Source organism: Mustela putorius, unplaced genomic scaffold (genome assembly GCF_011764305.1).
Source record: "Mustela putorius furo isolate JIRA1106 unplaced genomic scaffold, ASM1176430v1.1 tig00000198_pilon_pilon_pilon, whole genome shotgun sequence".
NCBI lineage: Eukaryota > Metazoa > Chordata > Mammalia > Carnivora > Mustelidae > Mustela > Mustela putorius.
In genome coordinates, this window is record NW_025421311.1 from 4,868,696 (window position 1) to 4,888,089 (window position 19,394).

A 19,394-nucleotide genomic window follows, 5' to 3' on the forward strand; every position below is an offset into this window, starting at 1 on the left:
CAAATTATCACTCTTCGCAGATGATATGATACTATATGTGGAAAACCCAAAAGAATCCACTCCAAAACTGCTAGAACTTATACAGGAATTCAGTAAAGTGTCAGGATATAAAATCAATGCACAGAAATCAGTTGCATTTCTCTACACCAACAGCAAGACAGAAGAAAGGGAAATTAAGGAGTCAATCCCATTTACAATTGCACCCAAAACCATAAGATACCTAGGAATAAACCTAACCAAAGAGACACAGAATCTATACTCAGAAAACTATAAAGTACTCATGAAAGAAATTGAGGAAGACACAAAGAAATGGAAAAATGTTCCATGTTCCTGGATTGGAAGAATAAATATTGTGAAAATGTCTATGCTACATAAAGCAATCTACACATTTAATGCAATTCCTATCAAAGTACCATCCATCTTTTTCAAAGAAATGGAACAAATAATTCTAAAATTTATATGGAACCAGAAAAGACCTCGAATAGCCAAAGGGATATTGAAAAAGAAAGCCAACGTTGGTGGCATCACAATTCCGGACTTCAAGCTCTATTACAAGGCTGTCATCATCAAGACAGCATGGTACTGGCACAAAAACAGACACATAGATCAATGGAACAGAATAGAGATCCCAGAAATAGACCCTCAAATCTATGGTCAACTCATCTTCGACAAAGCAGGAAAGAATGTCCAATGGAAAAAAGACAGCCTCTTCAATAAATGGTGCTGGGAAAATTGGACAGCCACATGCATAAAAATGAAATTGGACTATTTCCTTACACCACACACAAAAATAGACTCAAAATGGATGAAGGACCTCAATGTGCGAAAGGAATCCATCAAAATCCTTGAGGAGAACACAGGCAGCAACCTCTTCGACCTCAGCCGCAGCAACATCTTCCTAGGAACAAGGCCAAAGGCAAGGGAAGCAAGGGCAAAAATGAACTATTGGGATTTCATCAAGATCAAAAGCTTTTGCACAGCAAAGGAAACAGTTAACAAAATCAAAAGACAACTGACAGAATGGGAGAAGATATTTGCAAACGACATATCAGATAAAGGACTAGTGTCCAGAATCTATAAAGAACTTAGCAAACTCAACACCCAAAGAACAAATAATCCAATCAAGAAATGGGCAGAGGACATGAACAGACATTTCTGCAAAGAAGACATCCAGATGGCCAACAGACACATGAAAAAGTGCTCCATATCACTCGGCATCAGGGAAATACAAATCAAAACCACAATGCGATATCACCTCACACCAGTCAGAGTGGCTAAAATCAACAAGTCAGGAAATGACAGATGCTGGCGAGGATGCGGAGAAAGGGGAACCCTCCTACACTGTTGGTGGGAATGCAAGCTGGTGCAACCTCTCTGGAAAACAGCATGGAGGTTCCTCAAAATGTTGAAAATAGAACTGCCCTATGACCCAGCAATTGCACTATTGGGTATTTACCCTAAAGATACAAACGTAGTGATCCAAAGGGGCACGTGTACCCGAATGTGTATAGCAGCAATGTCCACAATAGCCAAACTATGGAAAGAACCTAGATGTCCATCAACAGATGAATGGATCAAGAAGATGTGGTATATATACACAATGGAATACTATGCAGCCATCAAAAGAAATGAAATCTTGCCATTTGCGACAACATGGATGGAACTAGAGCGTATCATGCTTAGCAAAATAAGTCAAGTGGAGAAAGACAACTATCATATGATCTCCCTGATATGAGGAAGTGGTGATGCAACATGGGGCTTAAGTGGGTACGAGAAGAATAAATGAAAGAAAATGGGATTGGGAGGGAGACAAACCATAAGAGACTCTTAATCTCACAAAACAAACTGAGGGTTGCTGGGGGGGTGGTTTGGGAGAAGGGGGTGGGATTATGGACATTGGGGAGGGTATGTGCTTTGGTGAGTGCTGTGAAGTGTGTAAACCTGGTGATTCACAGACCTGTACCCCTGGGGATAAAAATATATGTTTATAAAAAATAAAAAATTATATAAAAAATAAAAAAATAAAAAATAAAAAAATGATAATAATAATAATAATAATAATAATAAAAGACAGAATGGATAAGCACACAAGGAGAAAATCCACATGAGAGACACATCTAGAAGGCAGCCATTTACAGGCCATAAAGAGAGGCCCCAGAAGAAACCAAACATTGTAATGTTCTGATCTTGGACTTCAACTCTCCTGGACTGTGAGAAACTAGATTTCCGTGGTTTAAGCCACCTAGCCTATGGAACTTTGTTATGGCAGTCCTAGCAAACTAAATATACTACCCTAAAACAAATGCTTTAAAAAATGTGATTAATCAACAAAAAATTGCCAAATAATGAAAAATATCTGGTAAGTCAAAAGAAAATCCACTATCCCAAAGGCCCAGTACTAAAACAAAATATAATACAGAAAACAGTGAAGACATCATTTCTAAAAAATTAATTCCTACTGTCATTCAAAAGGCTGCTACAACTTACACTAAAACATAACAGACTCTCACGAAAAACAAGAGTTCAAGAACAAGAAAAACCTATAAATGAAAACTGTGTGTCTAAACCATGCAGATATATTGAATCCAATTCTAGTTGATTCAACACTAGCCTGGGAATTCACTCTACTTAGGAAAAGATGGTAAGTAGATGTAATAAGAAAAAAAAGACACAAGGACAATTAATTCTATACATTCTAATATGCACATGTGAATATTACCACAAAGAAAGAGCAAAGAAAGAAGCAAGAATTAATAAAATAATGATAGTAATAATAATAATATAAGAAAATTTGTCTAGCTAATTTTCCAGGTATCATCTGGTAGCCTTAGGAGAGGGGAGAAAATGAAGCATATTAAGACTCATACATAAAAAATCCTAATTCCTAGGGTGCCCAGGTGGCTCATAAACTCTTGGTTTCAGCTCAGGTCACAATCTCATGGGTTGTGACATCAAGCCCCAAGCAAGTCTCTGTGCTCATGGTAGAGTCTGCTTGAAAACTCTCTCCTTCAGCCCGCACCCCCCCCCATTCATGTGCATGCACTCTCTCACTCTCTCTCTAAAATAAATAAATCTTTACAAAAAAAAAAAAAAACCTAATTCTTGAGTCTCAAAATCCATACATGCACACAAAAAAATTCTTCACAAATATTAAATCAGAGAAGGCAGTAGTAAGCATGAGATGTAAACAGATGGAAGTAGGCAAATAACACATTACCTACGAAGTAAAGGTAAAACTGTTGGGGCACCTAGGTGGCTCAGTCACTTGAGCATCTGACTTTTGATTTCAGCTCAGGGCATGATGTGAGATTCAGATCATGAGATAGAGTTCCATGTCAGAGTCCACATTCAGTACCTACACTTCTCTCTCCCTCTGCCCCTCCCCTCCACTTTTGCCCTCTCCCCCCCCCCAAAAAAGTAAAACTGTTATCAATTCTTTATCTCTATTACTAAACACTATAAGCTATAAGATAATGGAGTAAAGATTAAATTATGAAAGAAAAAGACAAGGCAATAATTCTATACAGAATTCAATTCACAGTCAAACTATCCTTATCTGGCAAGGACAAAAGAAAGTCATGTTCAAAAATACAAGGAATCAGGGCGCCTGGGTGGCTCAGTGGGTTAAGCCGCTGCCTTCGGCTCAGGTCATGATCTCAGGGTCCTGGGATCGAGGCCCGCATCGGGCTCTCTGCTCAGCAGGGAGCCTGCTTCCTCCTCTCTCTCTGCCTGCCTCTCTGCCTGCTTGTGATCTCTCTCTGTCAAATAAATAAAATCTTTAAAAAAAAAAAAAAATACAAGGAATCAGAAAGCAAACCATTTACTAAGTAGGTGCAGAGGAAATCACTCAAGATCATTAAGCCAAACCATAACGGAAGTAGGGCACAGATGGTTGAAAAAAGGAAGGAACACTAAAAACCAAATGGTAAATGTAATAGTTAAGTCTAAATAATTGTTTTTGTAGCTGAGAATTGTCAAGAGTAAGATGCATTTCTTTAAAATGTACTATAAACTGGAATTAAAATTTCAAATTATTTAATTCAAGGAAGCAAGTAAAAATGTAAACACAGTGGTCCAAAACCTTCGGGATACAGCAAAAGCAGTCTTAAGAAGGAAGTATAGAATAGCAATACAGGCCTACCTGAAAATGCAAGAAAAATCTCAAGTAAACAACCTAAAGGAGCTAGAAAAAATACAACAACAACAACAACAAAAAAAAAAAAAAAAGCAAAAGGAAGAAAATAATAAAGATTAGAGTATAAATAAATGATGTAGAAACAAACAAAACAAAAAAACCCAGAACAGATCAATGAAACCAGGGGCTGGTTCTTTGAAAAAATTAATAAAATTGATAAATCTCTAGCCAAACTTACCAAAAAGAAAAGAGAAAGGATCCAAGTAAATAAAATCACAAATAAGATAGGAGAAATAACAACTAACATCACAGAAATACAATCACAGAAATATATCACAGAAATACAAACAATACAAAATACAAACAATTATGAAAAGCTATATGCCCAAAAAACTGGACAACCTGGTAGAAATGGATAAATTCCTAGAAACATAAACTACTAAAACTGAAACAGGAAGAGATAGAAACCTTGAACAGATGGGATAACCAGCAAAGAAACTGAATCAGTAATCAAAAAGATGGCTTCATGAACAATTCTACCAAACATTTAAGGAAAACTTAATACCTATTTTTAAACTATTCAAAAAAAATAGAAATAGAAGAAGAAAAAAAACTTCCAAATTCATTCTATTAGGCCACATTCCAAATACCCAAACCAGATAAAGACATAGCTAAAAAAGAGAATATACAGGCCAATATCCCTGATGAACAGATGCAAAATTCTCAAAAACAAACAAAACAAAACAAAAAACCAATAAACTGAATCCAACCGTACATTTAAAAAAAATCATTTCATCAATCAAGTAGAATTTATTCCTGGGTTGCAAGGGTGGTTCAATATTCACAAATCAATCAACAGGATACATCATATTAATAAAAGAAAAGGTAAGAGCCATATGATCATTCCATTAAAGGCAGAAAACGCATAACCAAGTACAACATCCATTCATAAGAAAAACCCTCAACAAAGCAGGATTGGAAGGGACAAACCTCAACATAATAAAGGCCATACATGTAAAACCCACAACTAATATCATCTTACATAGGGAAAACCTTTTCCCTGGCTTTTCCTCTATAGCCAGCAGCAAGAAAAAGATGTTCACTCTCACCACTTTTATTCAACATAATACTGGAACTCTTAGCCACAGCAGTCAGACATGAAAAAGAAATAAAAAGTATCCAAAAATCAGCAAGGAAGAAATAAAAATTTCCCTATTTGCAGAGGACATGATACCATTATCTAGAAAACCAGAAAGACCAAAAGAACAACAAAACTGCTAAAACTGATAAACGAGTTCAGTAAAGTTGCAGGATACAAAATCATTGCGCAGAAATCTGCTGCATTTCTATACACCATTAATGAAGCAGCTGAAAGAGAAATTAAGGAATCAATCCCTTTCACAATAGCACAAAAAGCAATAAGATACCTATGAATAAACCTAACCAAAGAGATGAAAAGACCTGTACTCTATAAACTATAAAACACTAATGAAAGAAATTGAAGACAACACAAAGGAATGGAAAGACATTCCATGTTTATGGATTGGAAGAACACGTACTATTAAAATGTCTATAGTACCCAACACAATTTACACATTAAATGCAATCCCTATCAAAACACCAACAGCATTTTTCACAGAGCTAGAATAAACAATCCTAAAATTTGTATGGAACCACAAAAGATCCCAAACAGCCAAAGAAAACTGGAGGCATCATAATTCTGGACTTCAAATTATATTACAAAGCCGCAGTCATCAAGACAGTATGGTGCTGACACAGAGAGGCATAATAGATCAATGAAACAGAACAGAAAACCCAGAAATGAACCCACAATTATATGGTCAATTAATTTTCAACAAAATGGGAATGAATATCCAATGGGAAAAGAATTCTTTTCAATAAACAGTGTTGAGAAAATTGGAGAGCCACATGCAGAAGAATGAAACTGGACCATCTTCTTACACCATACACAAAAATAAATTCAAAATGGATTAAAGACCTAACACCATAAAAATCCTAGAAGAGACCATAGGCAGTAACTTTTTTGACACTGGCTGTAGTAACTTCTTTCTAGATATCTCTTCTGAGGCAAGGGAAACAAAAGCAAAAACAAACTATTGGGACTACAATCAAAATAAAAAACTTTTGCACAACGAAGGAAACATTCAACAAAACTAAAAGGCAACCTACGGAATGGAAGAAGTTATTTGCAAATGACATATGTGATAAAGAGTTAGTATCTAAAATATATAAAGAACTTATTAAACTCAACACCCAAAAAATGGATAGTCCAATAGGACTATAGGCAGAAGACATGAATAGACATTTTTCCAAAAAAGATATATAGATGGCCAACAGACATATGAAAGATGCTCAATACCACTCACCACCAGGGAAATAAATATGTGTGTGTATCTATATACACACAACACATGTATGTGTGTATATGTATATAGATACACACACATATACACGTGTGTGTGTGTGTGTGTGTGTGTGTAGTGGAATATTACTCGGCCATCAAAAAGAATGAAATCCTGGGACGCCTGGGTGGCTCAGTTGGTTAAGCAGCTGCCTTCGGCTCAGGTCATGATCCCAGCGTCCTGGGATCGAGTCCCACATCCGGCTCCTTGCTCCGCAGGGAGCCTGCTTCTCCCTCTAACTTTGCCTTCCACTCTGTCTGCCTGTGCTCGCTCTCACTCGCTCTCTCTCTGACAAATAAATAAATAAAATCTTTAAAAAAAAAAAAAAAAAAAAAAAGAATGAAATCCTGCCATTTACAATGACATGAATGGAGCTAGAGAGTATTATGAAGTGAAACAGATCAGTCAAAGAAAGACAAATACCATATGATTTCACTCATATGTGGAATTTAAGAAACAAAACAAATGAGTAAAGGAAGGAAAACAGAGATAGAGAGAGGCAAAACAACAAACAGACTCTTAACTACAGAGAATACATCCATGGTGACCAGAGAGGATGTGTGTAGGGGAATGGGGGACACGGGTAATGGGGATGAAGGAGCACACTTCCTGCGATGAGCACCAAGCGATGTATGCAAGTGCTGAATCACTCTATTGTAACTTGAAACTAATATTACACTGGAAATTAAAGAAAAAATTTAAAAATATATATATTTTTTAAATTTTTCAAATTATTTCAACACAATGGAAGTTATTATCTTAACCTAGGCAGAGATAATCCCCACATCGGGCTCTCTGCTCAGCAGAGAGCCTGCTTCCCCTCTCTCTCTCTGCCTGCCTCTCTGCCTACTTGTGATCTCTGTCTGTCAAATAAATAAATAAAATCTTAAAAAAAAAAGTAAAAGAAAAAAATCAAATCAACCTCAAAGGATCAAAAAAGTTATTACATTTTTAATGTAAAAATAAAAGCAAAAAACAAGAGAGAACCCCTGACTAAACTCTGAATGGAAGAATACTTGCTAAAGATGATAATCTTCATCTGAAATGCACTGACAGCATTTTAAGTGGAAAAACAAGAAAACTAGCTTCCAGTGCTTTTATCAAGGTTCTGAGATTCTATTTCAAGAGGACAAATAAGATCTAATATTATAATACAGAGGGCAAAAAAGCAAAAGTAATCATCATTTGTATATTACTATCTTCCCAGGATGACCCAATGAAAAAATTAAATTTAATGACATGAGTTTAGAAAATTGGCATGTTAGCACCAACAGAAAGCCCAAGAACATAAAGGAAAAAAGATTCAATACACAAATGGAAGAAAATTTTTTTAAACCTTAAGGACCCACGCATAACAACTACACAGAGAAATTTACTGAAAAGCATAAATTAAACTTGAATAGAGAAATATCCAGTATTTTAGGATGAGATGACTCAACATTATAAAGATATTAATCATACCTGATTTACCAATACATTTAGTTAAATTTAAATCAAAATTCCAAAAAAGATCTGTAACTTATGATGAATTCTGGGAAAATGTTTGTTTCTGCTGAGCCTGAACTAAACAAAATGATTCTAGATTTAACAACAAAGAAATATAAGAATGAAAAGCTAATCTTTTAGTGACTAAAAAAAAGACTTACCCTGCCACATAGTAAGTGTTCACTACTTACCTACTATCTGCAAGAGTTACTGAAAACTATAATAATTGTAAGAGTACTACACTAATTCCACAAACAACAGAGAAATCAATGGAACAGATTTGAGAGTAGAAGAACAGACTTATTTTATAACAATAATAAATTTATAATAAATGTGTGTCATTTCAAATCAGTTGGAAAAGATTAATTTAGTCAATATACTATAAGTCTTTAGGAAAGTTAGAAGCCTATTCACAACATACACAAATATAAATTCCAGGAAGATTAAAGATATGCAAAAAAATAAAACTGAGCCAGTACTCAAAGTAAATACAGACATACATTATTATGATTTTGGGGTGAAGGAGGTTTTACAATGAACTACAGGAAGAATAATTAGTTATGAAAGGAAAACCTGATGGACTTTGTTAGGTAACAATATTCAAAACTTACCCATAGCAAATACACAAAGGAAAAATGAAAAATGTGGAAGGGAAAACAAAGGAAAAATGAAAAAAAAGGAAAAACCATGAAACTAAGAGAAAAATGTGAAGACTAATTAAAAGATCTTAAAGAAACCAACGTCCCAAAAGAAAAATGGGAAATACTGCCAACAATCAGTTCACTTAAAAATATAAATGGCCATGGGGCGCCTGGGCGGCTCAGTGGGTTAAAGCCGCTGCCTTCGGCTCAGGTCATGATCCCAGGGTCTTGGGATTGAGCCCCGCATCAGGCTCTCTGCTCAACAGGGAGCCTGCTTCCCCTCCTCTCTCTCTGCCTGCCTCTCTGCCTACTTGTGATCTCTGTCAAATAAATAAATAAAATCTTAAAATAAATAAATAAATATATATATATATATATATATAAATGGCCAAAAATATATGAAAAAATACCAATTCACTGGAAAACAAATGTATAAAAAGCAATGAAAAAAATCTGTTTTTCAAACACGGTAGCAGACTGTAAGGAAAGATAATCCTACTGTTGAAAACCATGTGATAGAAAAGTCATTGTAATGAAAATATAACTTGTTAATCTTTCTGTGGAGAAATTCAGCAATATATATTTCACTTCAAGTGTCTATATCCTTTAACAATTTTGTTTTTAGTAATTCATCTTAAGAAAAACACCTGGGCGTCTCTGGTGGAGCTGGTTCTAAAGTGTCATGTAAAATATCATGGTTCCATTGTTTTAAAAGTGTGTGCATGTATGTGTGGGTGTGTGTATATATATTTAAATATATGTTATAAAACATATATTTTTATATATTAAATATATATGTTACAAAATATATATTTAAAAATATATTTTTAATAAACCTGTTATATTGGAAAACTCTGGATATTGGAAAACTCTGGAATATAACATCTCTGGAATAAACCAAAACTCTAAAATATATCAAAATTCCAACACTGGTTATCTCAAGAGGTATGCCACGGAGGATTTCCTGCATTATTTAAATTTTCTCACAATGAGAAAATGTTATTTTTACATTAAACACACACACTTAAATTGTACATACTTAAGTTTTATATTTATCATGTCAATAAAAATATGCTACAAAAGTTTATATGATTAAAAAAAGGTAGAAGATGGCTTCAGCAGATGAAAGAAATTTAACATCCATTTAATTCAAAAGAGCACAAATCACTGACAGAGTTAAAGACACTTACGTCTCATTGAAGTGTAAATATAATACCTATCTCATTGATACCAGTACTCACCCCGTATCTTTCAGCCACAACATCTTCAAAATTTCTATTCTGCTTCTCAGCTTGTTCCTTCATTCTTTGGTAAGACTTCCTGAGCCAGCTTAGTCCACCATCTTCTACTACTGAAACTAAATCCCAATATTAAATGTCAGTCATACTTTTCATGTGTTTATAACAGAATCAATATTTATTGCTTCTATAATAATTTCTAAAATATAAATTAGATATTTTTCCCAGAACATATAAGAATCATAAGGGCATTTAAAATTCAACATATTAAAAAAGTAAAATAAAATAAAATTCAACATATTATTTATTGTTTTTGTTTTTTTAAAAAGATTTATTTGAGAGAGAGAGAGAGAGAGAGAGGACAAACAGGAGGGACAGAGAAAGAGGGAGGAGAGAATCTCAAGCAGCCTCCATGCTAAGCACAGAGCCCAATGCAGGGCTCCATCTCACGATCCTGAGATCAAAACCTGAGCCAAAACCAAGAACTGGATGCTTAATTGACTGCACTGCCCAGGTGCAGTGCCCTCAACTTATTATGTATAAACCTATTATGCAAGGTACAGATTTTAAGGACTGAGGAAGGCAAAACTGAAGCTATCCTCAAAAAAACTGCAATCTAGGAGTTGGAGTGTAAGAATATGTAAGTAGTAACAATAAGGATAATATGTAACAAAAAAAATTTTTTTAAGTGTAAGTAATGATAGAAAAAATGAAAGCAATGAATTATTTCTAAATGGGAGGTCAGGGAACAATTTACAGATCAGGCTTAAAACAATGACTGGGACTTCTATAAACAAAGATAAGAATAGGCAGGGCATTCCCAGAAATAAAGAATAAAAGTACACACATAGCAGGGAAAAAGCTACCTCAGATACAGCACGAAGAACAAATAAGGAAGTTACAGATGGTAATACTGAAATGTGTATCAAAACAATCTGAGGGTTTTGAAGAGGCGGGGGGTGGGCAGTGAGAGGTCGGGGGAACCAGGTGGTGGGTACTAGAGAGGGCGGATTGCATGGAGCACTGGGTGTGGTGCAAAACCAATGAATACTGTTACGCTGAAAAGAAATTAAAAAAAAAAAAACAAATTATTCTATGAAGTCATGATCCCCAACTATGAAAATCTGAATGCCTTCAACAAACTTTATTAAGCGCTTGTATTTCCATCTACACACATCACGTTTTCGATATGCATAAAGAAATCTAATCAGTTACTTAAGTCAAAACTTTGTTCCTGATTTTCCCTGTACAAAAATAGGATTGCTTTTTGGGCGCCTGGGTGGCTCAGTGGTTAAAGCCTCTGCCTTAGGCTCAGGTCATGATCTCAGAGTCCAGGGATCGAGTACCGCATCGGGCTGTCTGCTCAGCAGGGAGCCTGCCTCCTCCTCCTGTCTCTCTCTGCCTGCCTCTCTGCCTACTTGTGATCTCTATCAAATAAATAAAAAAAATATATCTTAAAAAAAAAAATAGGATTGCTTTGGATCACTCCAGTTCTAAAATCAACAAAAACACACACAGACCACAAAAGACATGTGTAAGAATCTTCATAGTGGAAAAGTCTGCAGTAACACCAGCTTAGAAAAGCTTAGGTGTTCACCATCAGTAAAACGGATATATAGCATGAATTATGATATATTCCTAAAACAGGCTATTATACAGCAATGAAAATCAATGACTGCACCTATACATAACAACATGGATGCATCTGAAAATGTGACCAGAAGCAGCAGGAACCAAAAAGGGAGCAGAGAGTACTTACTATCTGATTCCAGGAAAAACTGTCTCTGGTGCTAGAAACCAGAATAGTGGTCAGCCTTCTGACAAGAGCACAGTTGACTAGAAGGGTCACAGGGAGCTTTTTGAGACGCTAATAACACTGTGTTTCTTAAAAAGTATGCTGATGATACAGATATTCACTTTGGGAAAATGATCAGTCTGTACAGTGAATGATTTCTACACTTTTTTGCATGTGTTACATTTTAATAAAAAGTTTAAAGAAAAAAAAGATTTTCATTCCTCTAATTCCAGTCTCACTCAAATCTCAAAAATTTGTCTATGCTAAGCATTCAGAATCTTCTAAGATAATGGGTCTTTCTTTAGGTCTAAAATACTTTGTACTTCAAAACCTAGATCTCTAGGGGCGCCTGGGTGGCTCAGTAAAGCCTCTGCCTTCAGCTCAGGTCATGGTCTCAGGGTCCTGGGATCTAGCTCCGCATTGGGCTTTCTGCTCAGCAGGGAGCCCTGCTTCCTCCTCTCTCTCTGCCCACTTGTGATCTCTGTCTGTCAAATAAATAAGTGAAATCTTTAAAAAAAAAAAAAAAAAAAAAACCCTAGATCTCTAGTTAACTCAATGATTCACTTTTCTTTCAAGTTTATTTTGCTCTTGCTATCTTTTTATTTTATCTAGTCTTTGAGTTCAAATTTAACAAGGCAATTAGTGAAAGAAGCTAGTCTAAATCCTCAATTTATACAAAGAGAAGCCCGCTGTCACTAATACCTATGTTAATGTCCCAGCTACATAAGTTCGGAGTTATCTAGAAACTGTTAAGATACTGATGGGCAGAGTGAAGATTTCCTGCACAATCACCAAAATATTAACACAGTTCAGAGAAAAATCACCAATATATTAACATAGTTCAGAGAAAAAAAAATCTCAGAGAAATAGGAAGACTTTTACTCTTATGTTAACATTTATCAAGGAAATCAAACAATAAAAATATTCAGTGAATTCAATTATGAGTAAAATTCACAGTCTTTGGAACATATTTTTAGTTGATTACATGTTCTATTTCAATAGTCTTATTAATCTTATCATTAGAGATACAATAATAAAATATTTTTAACAGGAAAATCATCAGATATTTTAAAAGCTAATAAAATACAATTTACAGCACCATTCACCATGAAATTCACTCTAACAAATACTTAGCAAATATTTACTATGAATATGAAAACGTGCTGAATATAAAAGGAAGTAAAAACATGAATAAAACATAGTCCAGTGCACATGGTGCCGCTATGCCAGGCTCCGGGACCAGCTGCATTTGCGGTTTGGGAAGCTCCCTTTCTAGCACTTACAACCACCTTGGATTCTGTACATCCCGTGGGATTCCCACTGGTCTCCACTGGTATTCTACCCGGGCTGCCCTGACTGCCTCCAGAGGTCACTTCTGCCTTTCCGTGGCAAAATGATGTACTAACTCTAAAAAACCAAAGCCACAGTAAACACATGTGGGATGGATAGTCATTGTCTCTCAGGAAAGGTTGCAGAGCCAAAGGAAAAGATCAGGTTGATGCTTACTTGCTGAAATTCACAAAGGAAGATTCTGAAGGGTAGAAAACAGATCGAGAAGCAAAGCTTCTGAAGCAGGGTCCAGCCCTACTGCCAGCTGCAACAGCAGTGGCCATGTCCTCGGTCCTCAAGTGAGATCACCTTCAGGAATGGATGGGAGATGGCATTTACTCATTTACTCTACCTCCGGGCTGATTTTCTAAACGACCTGGGAAGCTATTTCCAGACAACGTGAAACTAAGGAGCCTTCTGTCCAGGTTTTAGAGCTATTTGCCTCAAAACCCTGTTGTAGTTTGTCAATTTCATAAGCACTTATTTCTGAAAACATCTTTTACTGTAAATTTAGGTTAAGAGGCAATATCCCGTGAATGCTCTGATATTAAGACGCATGGCTGTTATGAAAATACAAGAGCATTTAATGTTGCCTACTATTATTGCCACATGGAGCAAGTGTTAGGCAAAGACTGAGCAACAATCCTTTTCTTACATAAAATACAGGTGCATACATATTCTGTAGACAATATTCAGAAACTGAATGGGATCACCTACCATTTATCTTTCTTTTTTCATTTCTAAATTGGGCTTAACCAGGTAATAATGAAAGGATGATAAAACATCAAACATTCATCAAAATGCTGGTTTTTCACATTTTGCTTTACCCCATACTTTCGTTCAGTAGCTTATCATATTATTTACTTAATAAAGGTATTTTACTAGCTGCTGGGGATAAAAGGTAAGCAGCAACAGCCACTCTCTACCTGCCCAGAGCATATCATCTCATTAGAGATGGGCGTTTCAATAACCATGGAAATAAATGTGCAATCACTACTGGAAGCCAAGGGACAGAGCTACCAGCACATGCAGCAGCTCACAACCCTGGTCTGGGGGTCAGAAAAGGCCCCTCCGAGGAAGCTCATTCTGAAAGACAAGTAGGAGTTAGCTAGGTAATGGAGAGGAACCTGTGCAAAGGCCCTGTGAGCCCTGTAAACAAAGGCCTGCAAGAAGAGCACCAGCAGCCAGAGATCAGAGCGGCCAGGGCTGCCTGGCCTCCTGAAGGCTATTTGTTTTTATCCCAAGAACCATGGGATGCCGTTGAAGAATTTTAGAGGAGGAGGCCTCTGACAGCACTGGTCTTACTTTCTGAGAACCTCATTATGGTTGTCTTGTGGAGGATGGGTTAGAGGGGTAGCAAGCAGACTGCAGAGGGGCTGGAAAGGGCAGAATCAAGAGATGACATGGCCCAGGGTGGTATGCAGAAAAGGGGACTTGGTTCTGATGCGGCTACAGACGTTTTCTGTTCTTTTCATTCTTTCCATTTAATGCTGCATAAAGGACATTTCCCATTAAAACTATTTTAAGCAAGAAAATTCTGATTTGCTTTACACTTTTGAGTTTCAAAATCTGCTTCCATAAGCAAGGGTGAGACCTCTGGCAGCAAAGAGTAACAGAAAAACTCTTATTCTCTATCTCTAAAGAATCAGGCTTAATAAGCTAATACTATATTGAACCATCCTGGGGTTTTTAGTCGGGGTATGTCCTTATGCAGCTATTTTCCTTAACCTCTGGATGTGCCAATTTGGCAGAAAATTAAATGCTTGAACTTGACATCAAATTAAGCTGGCTGGCTTTAAATAGATTTTTTCAAATACAAATTACATGCTCACTCTGGAAAAAAATCTGACATAGATGTATGAGAAAATAAAAGGTGAAAGTACACTTTGCTTTGCATCTTTGAGAGGCACAGAAGAGTATGCTGGGAAGGAAGCAGGCTCTGGAGCCAAACTCTTTGGATTCAAATGCTGGTTTGGATACTTGCTAACCATGAACTTGAAGAATTTACTTCAACTCTTCTTGTAAAATAGAAAAAAAAAAAAAATAGAGCTAGAACTCTTAACTCCAGAGAACACACCAATGAAGGCCAGAAGGATGGTGCGGGGCGGGGGGGGGGGGGGGTGGAGGAGGGAGGAGGGACCTGCCGCGGCGAGCACCGGGCGCTGTGTGGAAGTGTTGAATCACTAACTTGTACACCTTTAACTGAGACTACACTATGTTAACTAACTGGAATGTAAATAAAAATGTTTAAAAAATCAAGTAAACAACTCAGAGAGGTCAAGCAACTTTCCCAAAATCACAAAGCTACTAAGTGGAAATGCCAAAAATACTAAGCCCAAGTAGCCTGAATCCAAATTCTGAGTCCTTAACACTACCACTATGTCACCTCTCCAGAGCTCCTTCATACTCAAGTGGTACCACTGTCAGGGGCCTAACCAGCTCAGCCCTACCACAGGTCCACACAGAATGACTACACTATCCACATATGCAGTCCAGCCTGCAGATCATTTAAAACTTAATGTCAACTCTGGGATCTAAACCTCTGACAGACGGGCTCTGTCATTCTTCCTCCTTCTAAATAAGAGTAATAATGGGAAAGGGAAGTGGTGAAGGGGAAAAGAAAAAAGGCTCTCTAAAAGCTTTTTATTAGATCATTTTTCTTGTCAGATCTGAGATGATGCTGTTTCACCCAGTTGAAAGATACTACCTATAGTACAACACTGAGTCTTCCACATTCAAGAAGCCAAGAGTCTACTGGCTGCAAACACCCAAAGGTTCAGCTGGTCAATTCTAAGTGTTCCCCACAGATTAATTTGCTAACTGTCCTCTGACAACAATGGTAGCAAAACCCTGGATCAAAAAATCAGGTCAACATAGTAATGGTTCAGTGAGCTACCCTACTGCCCTAAACTTATGCTTTCAAATTACCAAAAAAAAAGTATCTCAAAGAGATTCTTGTGTGACTACAGTTACTATGTTACAACCCAGCAGAGACATTTCTATCTATGCTGAAAGGCAATAAAGAAAATGCTGCAATTACTAAGAGCACCCAAAACTGCTAAAGAAAAATTATAAACAAACTTATAGGGTGGCTTTAGAAACATCTCCACATCTTTTTGTGTAAGACACAAAAAGAATATCTATGAATGGCCAAAATAAAAATAAAGAATACAGGGGCACCTGGGTGGCTCAGTGGTTTAAGCCGCTGCCTTCGGCTCAGGTCATGATCTCGGGGTCCTGGGATCGAGTCCCACATCGGGCTCTCTGCTCGGCGGGGAGCCTGCTTCTCTCTCTCTCTCTCTCTCTCTATCTCTGCCAGCCTCTCTACCTACCTGTAATCTCTCTCTGTCAAATAAATAAATAAAATCTTTTAAAAAAAAAAAATAAAAAAATAAAGAATACAACAAAAAGCACGAGAATCTTCTGATAAACCACTGAAAGGAAAAGACAGCCCCATACTGGACACCGCTACTATCTCTGCACCACGTTAGCTATAGTTAAATAAACTCTTCACGGACTCGTCATTGAGACATGTAACTAGCATAGCATATAAATATTTTTTTAAATTATGGCATCAAGTGTGATTATGTGACACTTAAGTATTTTATCTCCATCTGCTGGAATAACACCATCCTAAAGTAAATAACAAATTCTATGAATGCTGGCAAAGTAGGAGTTTCTGAAGATATGAAATCACATGTTAAATATTTATGCATTATTTTCATTAAATCTCAGACTTATGATTTTTCACATTTTGTTACAGAATTTGTAACAAACCAAAGCATTATTATATTCTCACAGAATCATACTTTGTATTAATCCATCCAAAACAGAAACTCAAATATGGAAGCATTATCAAGCACAAAATATATACAGTTAATCAATTTGTTCCCAAACATATATAGTTAAAATAATCCACCCAGGTACTAAATTTAAATAAGGCCTCAAAAGACTGCACAAATTTTATCTGCGTCATCATTATGTTATCTGAACCTTTAGTAATAATCCATAGACACTCATAACATGAAACCGTATGGATTCCATATCAGATAATCAATAGACTTACAGTTGTTTGGCAAATACAGAAACAAACACAGAGAATTCTGGACATAATCAAAACTACAGCACCAAGCAGAAATCATTAATATTTGAATAACCAAATCTTGCCAGTCTACTAACTTTGGTCATTTCCTGAGGAATACCAAGTTATAAGACATGCTTATGTGGCTGCAACCAAAATCCGGAGATACCTTTGGTAATTGATGACATCTTACAGTCTTCTGGGGGAAGACCTGTCCCGCCATCTTTCCAGTATGGATTCAATTCTCTCTCCAGCAGTTTGGACTAGAAAAAAACATTTTCAGAGATCACAATTTAAAAGTAAGCTCACCATAAAATCTGTTAATAAATAATACATCTGAGACTCAGTTAACAATTGTAACCTTGGACAAATATTTTAAACACTCCTAAGAGAGGCTGTTCTGCAACTTGAAAAAAATAATATCTCAATTAACATTGATGCCTACTATGAGCCAGAAATGCTCTCGATGCAGAAGATCTAATGAACAGTCAATATGCCTAAGTCAGATCTTGCTAGTTTATGAAATAGTGAGGAACAGGGACAACAAACAAGTAACTGACAAGGGCTCAGAGGAGGAAGTGTGGAGTGCTAAAGCCACACACAATTTAACCCCCTCTCACGCTGACAGATCAGGGACCTCCTAGAGGAAGTAACACGTGCAGCCTTGGACCTAAAGAGGAGCAGGAGTCAGCCAAATTCTCTTTTGTGAGGGAAGAAGGCACAGAAATGCTCCAGAGAGAATGAATAACAGCATGTTTGGAAAAACCCAGGAGGAAACAGAAAGCTTTCAAGGAATTTAAGATTATCCAGACTGTCCTAAAACCTAGATGTATGAGTGAGTAGTCATAAGAGATGAGGTTGTAGAATCATCAGGGATGAGGGCCAAGTGCTGCTGGGGTTTCATGCTGGGGCAATGGTAAATCATGAAAGTGACTGGCTCTGAACTACACGAAGAATAAGTGGACTCAGAGTGGAGGAAAGAAATAAGACAAGCAAGATCAGAGGCAGAAATCTGCTCAGACTGAAAGAGCTGATGGCAGCCTTGTCACGAGTCGAGTGCCTCCTGTGTCCCAGGCACTGGGCCAAGCACTGCGGCTCGAAGGTGTAAGCCAGGCGGTCTTCCCATCAGAGGAAAGGCGGTCTGCAGCCAGGAGAAAGACAATGGAGCAAGTCCAAAACAGCTGAGTGCTATGGCAAAGCACACTAGAGAGCCACAGACTGGGGCACCTGCCTTGACCTTAGAAGTCAGAAAATGCTTTTTAAAACTAATACAGCAAATAGATGGAGAAGACTGAAGAGAGTTAAACATTATTTTCTCGTACTATGTATCAACCCTACCACTGGAAACAAAAATGGTGGATAGAAATTTTTTTAAAAAGCTTTTAAAAAATATTCATGAGCTGACAAAAGAGTACAGAATCTTCAAGGTACAAAATTTAAGTTCAAGGGTAATGTAGAAGATAAGCAAAACCATAAGGATTTGACTTTTAGTTTATACCAAAAACAATTCCATTACCTCCCTTGTTAGACTACCACAAAACCTCCAAGGGTCTATAATCAAGGAATTTCTTCCAGTGGTCTTGTGCAGATACTCAAAGAGATATACTTGACAAGAGTCTAGACAAACTGTGAGATACTATGTGAAAATATACAAAAGTAAAAGAACTGGATGTATAAACAACTACACCAATCAGTAAGAAAAAGACAACCCTAAAAGCAAATCAATAAAGCACATAAGCAATTCATACTTTAAGAAATATGGACCAAAAAAAAAAGAGAAAAGATCTCTCACAGTAATCAGGCAAATGCATATAAAAACAATGAAATGCCATTTCTCACTCATTAATTAGCATGACAAAAATTTAAAAGTTTGGTCATACAGATATTAAGTATGGTAAAGAAAAATACACTGTTGGTTGGGGCACCCGGGTAGCTCAGTAGGTTAAGCATCTGCCTTGGCTCAGGTCATGATCTCAGGGTCCTGGGATGGGGCCCCACGTCAGGCTCCACACTCAGCAGGGAGCCTGCTCTCTTTCTTTCTCCTTCTGCCCTTCCTCACCACCCCCAATAAATAAATAAATAAATCTTAAATAAATAAATAAATCTTAAATAAATAAATAAATCCTAAAAAGAAAGAAAGAAACATACACTGTTGAGGCAGTATAAGCTGTTAAAATCTCTTTGCAAGTATTTCTCAAAGAAGATAGGTGCATATCTTACAACTTAGCAATTCCACTTCTAGATGTGCACTAGGGAGAAGTCCAAAC

At 36.8% G+C, this 19,394-nt stretch overlaps 1 protein-coding gene across 5 annotated transcripts in view; it reads right to left on the reverse strand.

Moving 5' to 3' along the window:
• The window catches only part of CWF19L2 (CWF19 like cell cycle control factor 2), a 183,575-nt gene that overhangs the window by 143,738 nt on the left and 20,443 nt on the right, over window positions 1–19,394 (reverse strand). For all 5 annotated transcript variants that reach the window (XM_013062408.2, XM_004764420.3, XM_045077526.1 and 2 more), the window contains 2 exons: window positions 17,297–17,390; window positions 9,926–10,041 (listed from right to left, as the gene is read on the reverse strand). In XM_013062408.2, the coding sequence (XP_012917862.1) occupies window positions 9,926–10,041; window positions 17,297–17,390 (210 nt within the window). The remainder of the gene's footprint in view (window positions 1–9,925; window positions 10,042–17,296; window positions 17,391–19,394) is intronic.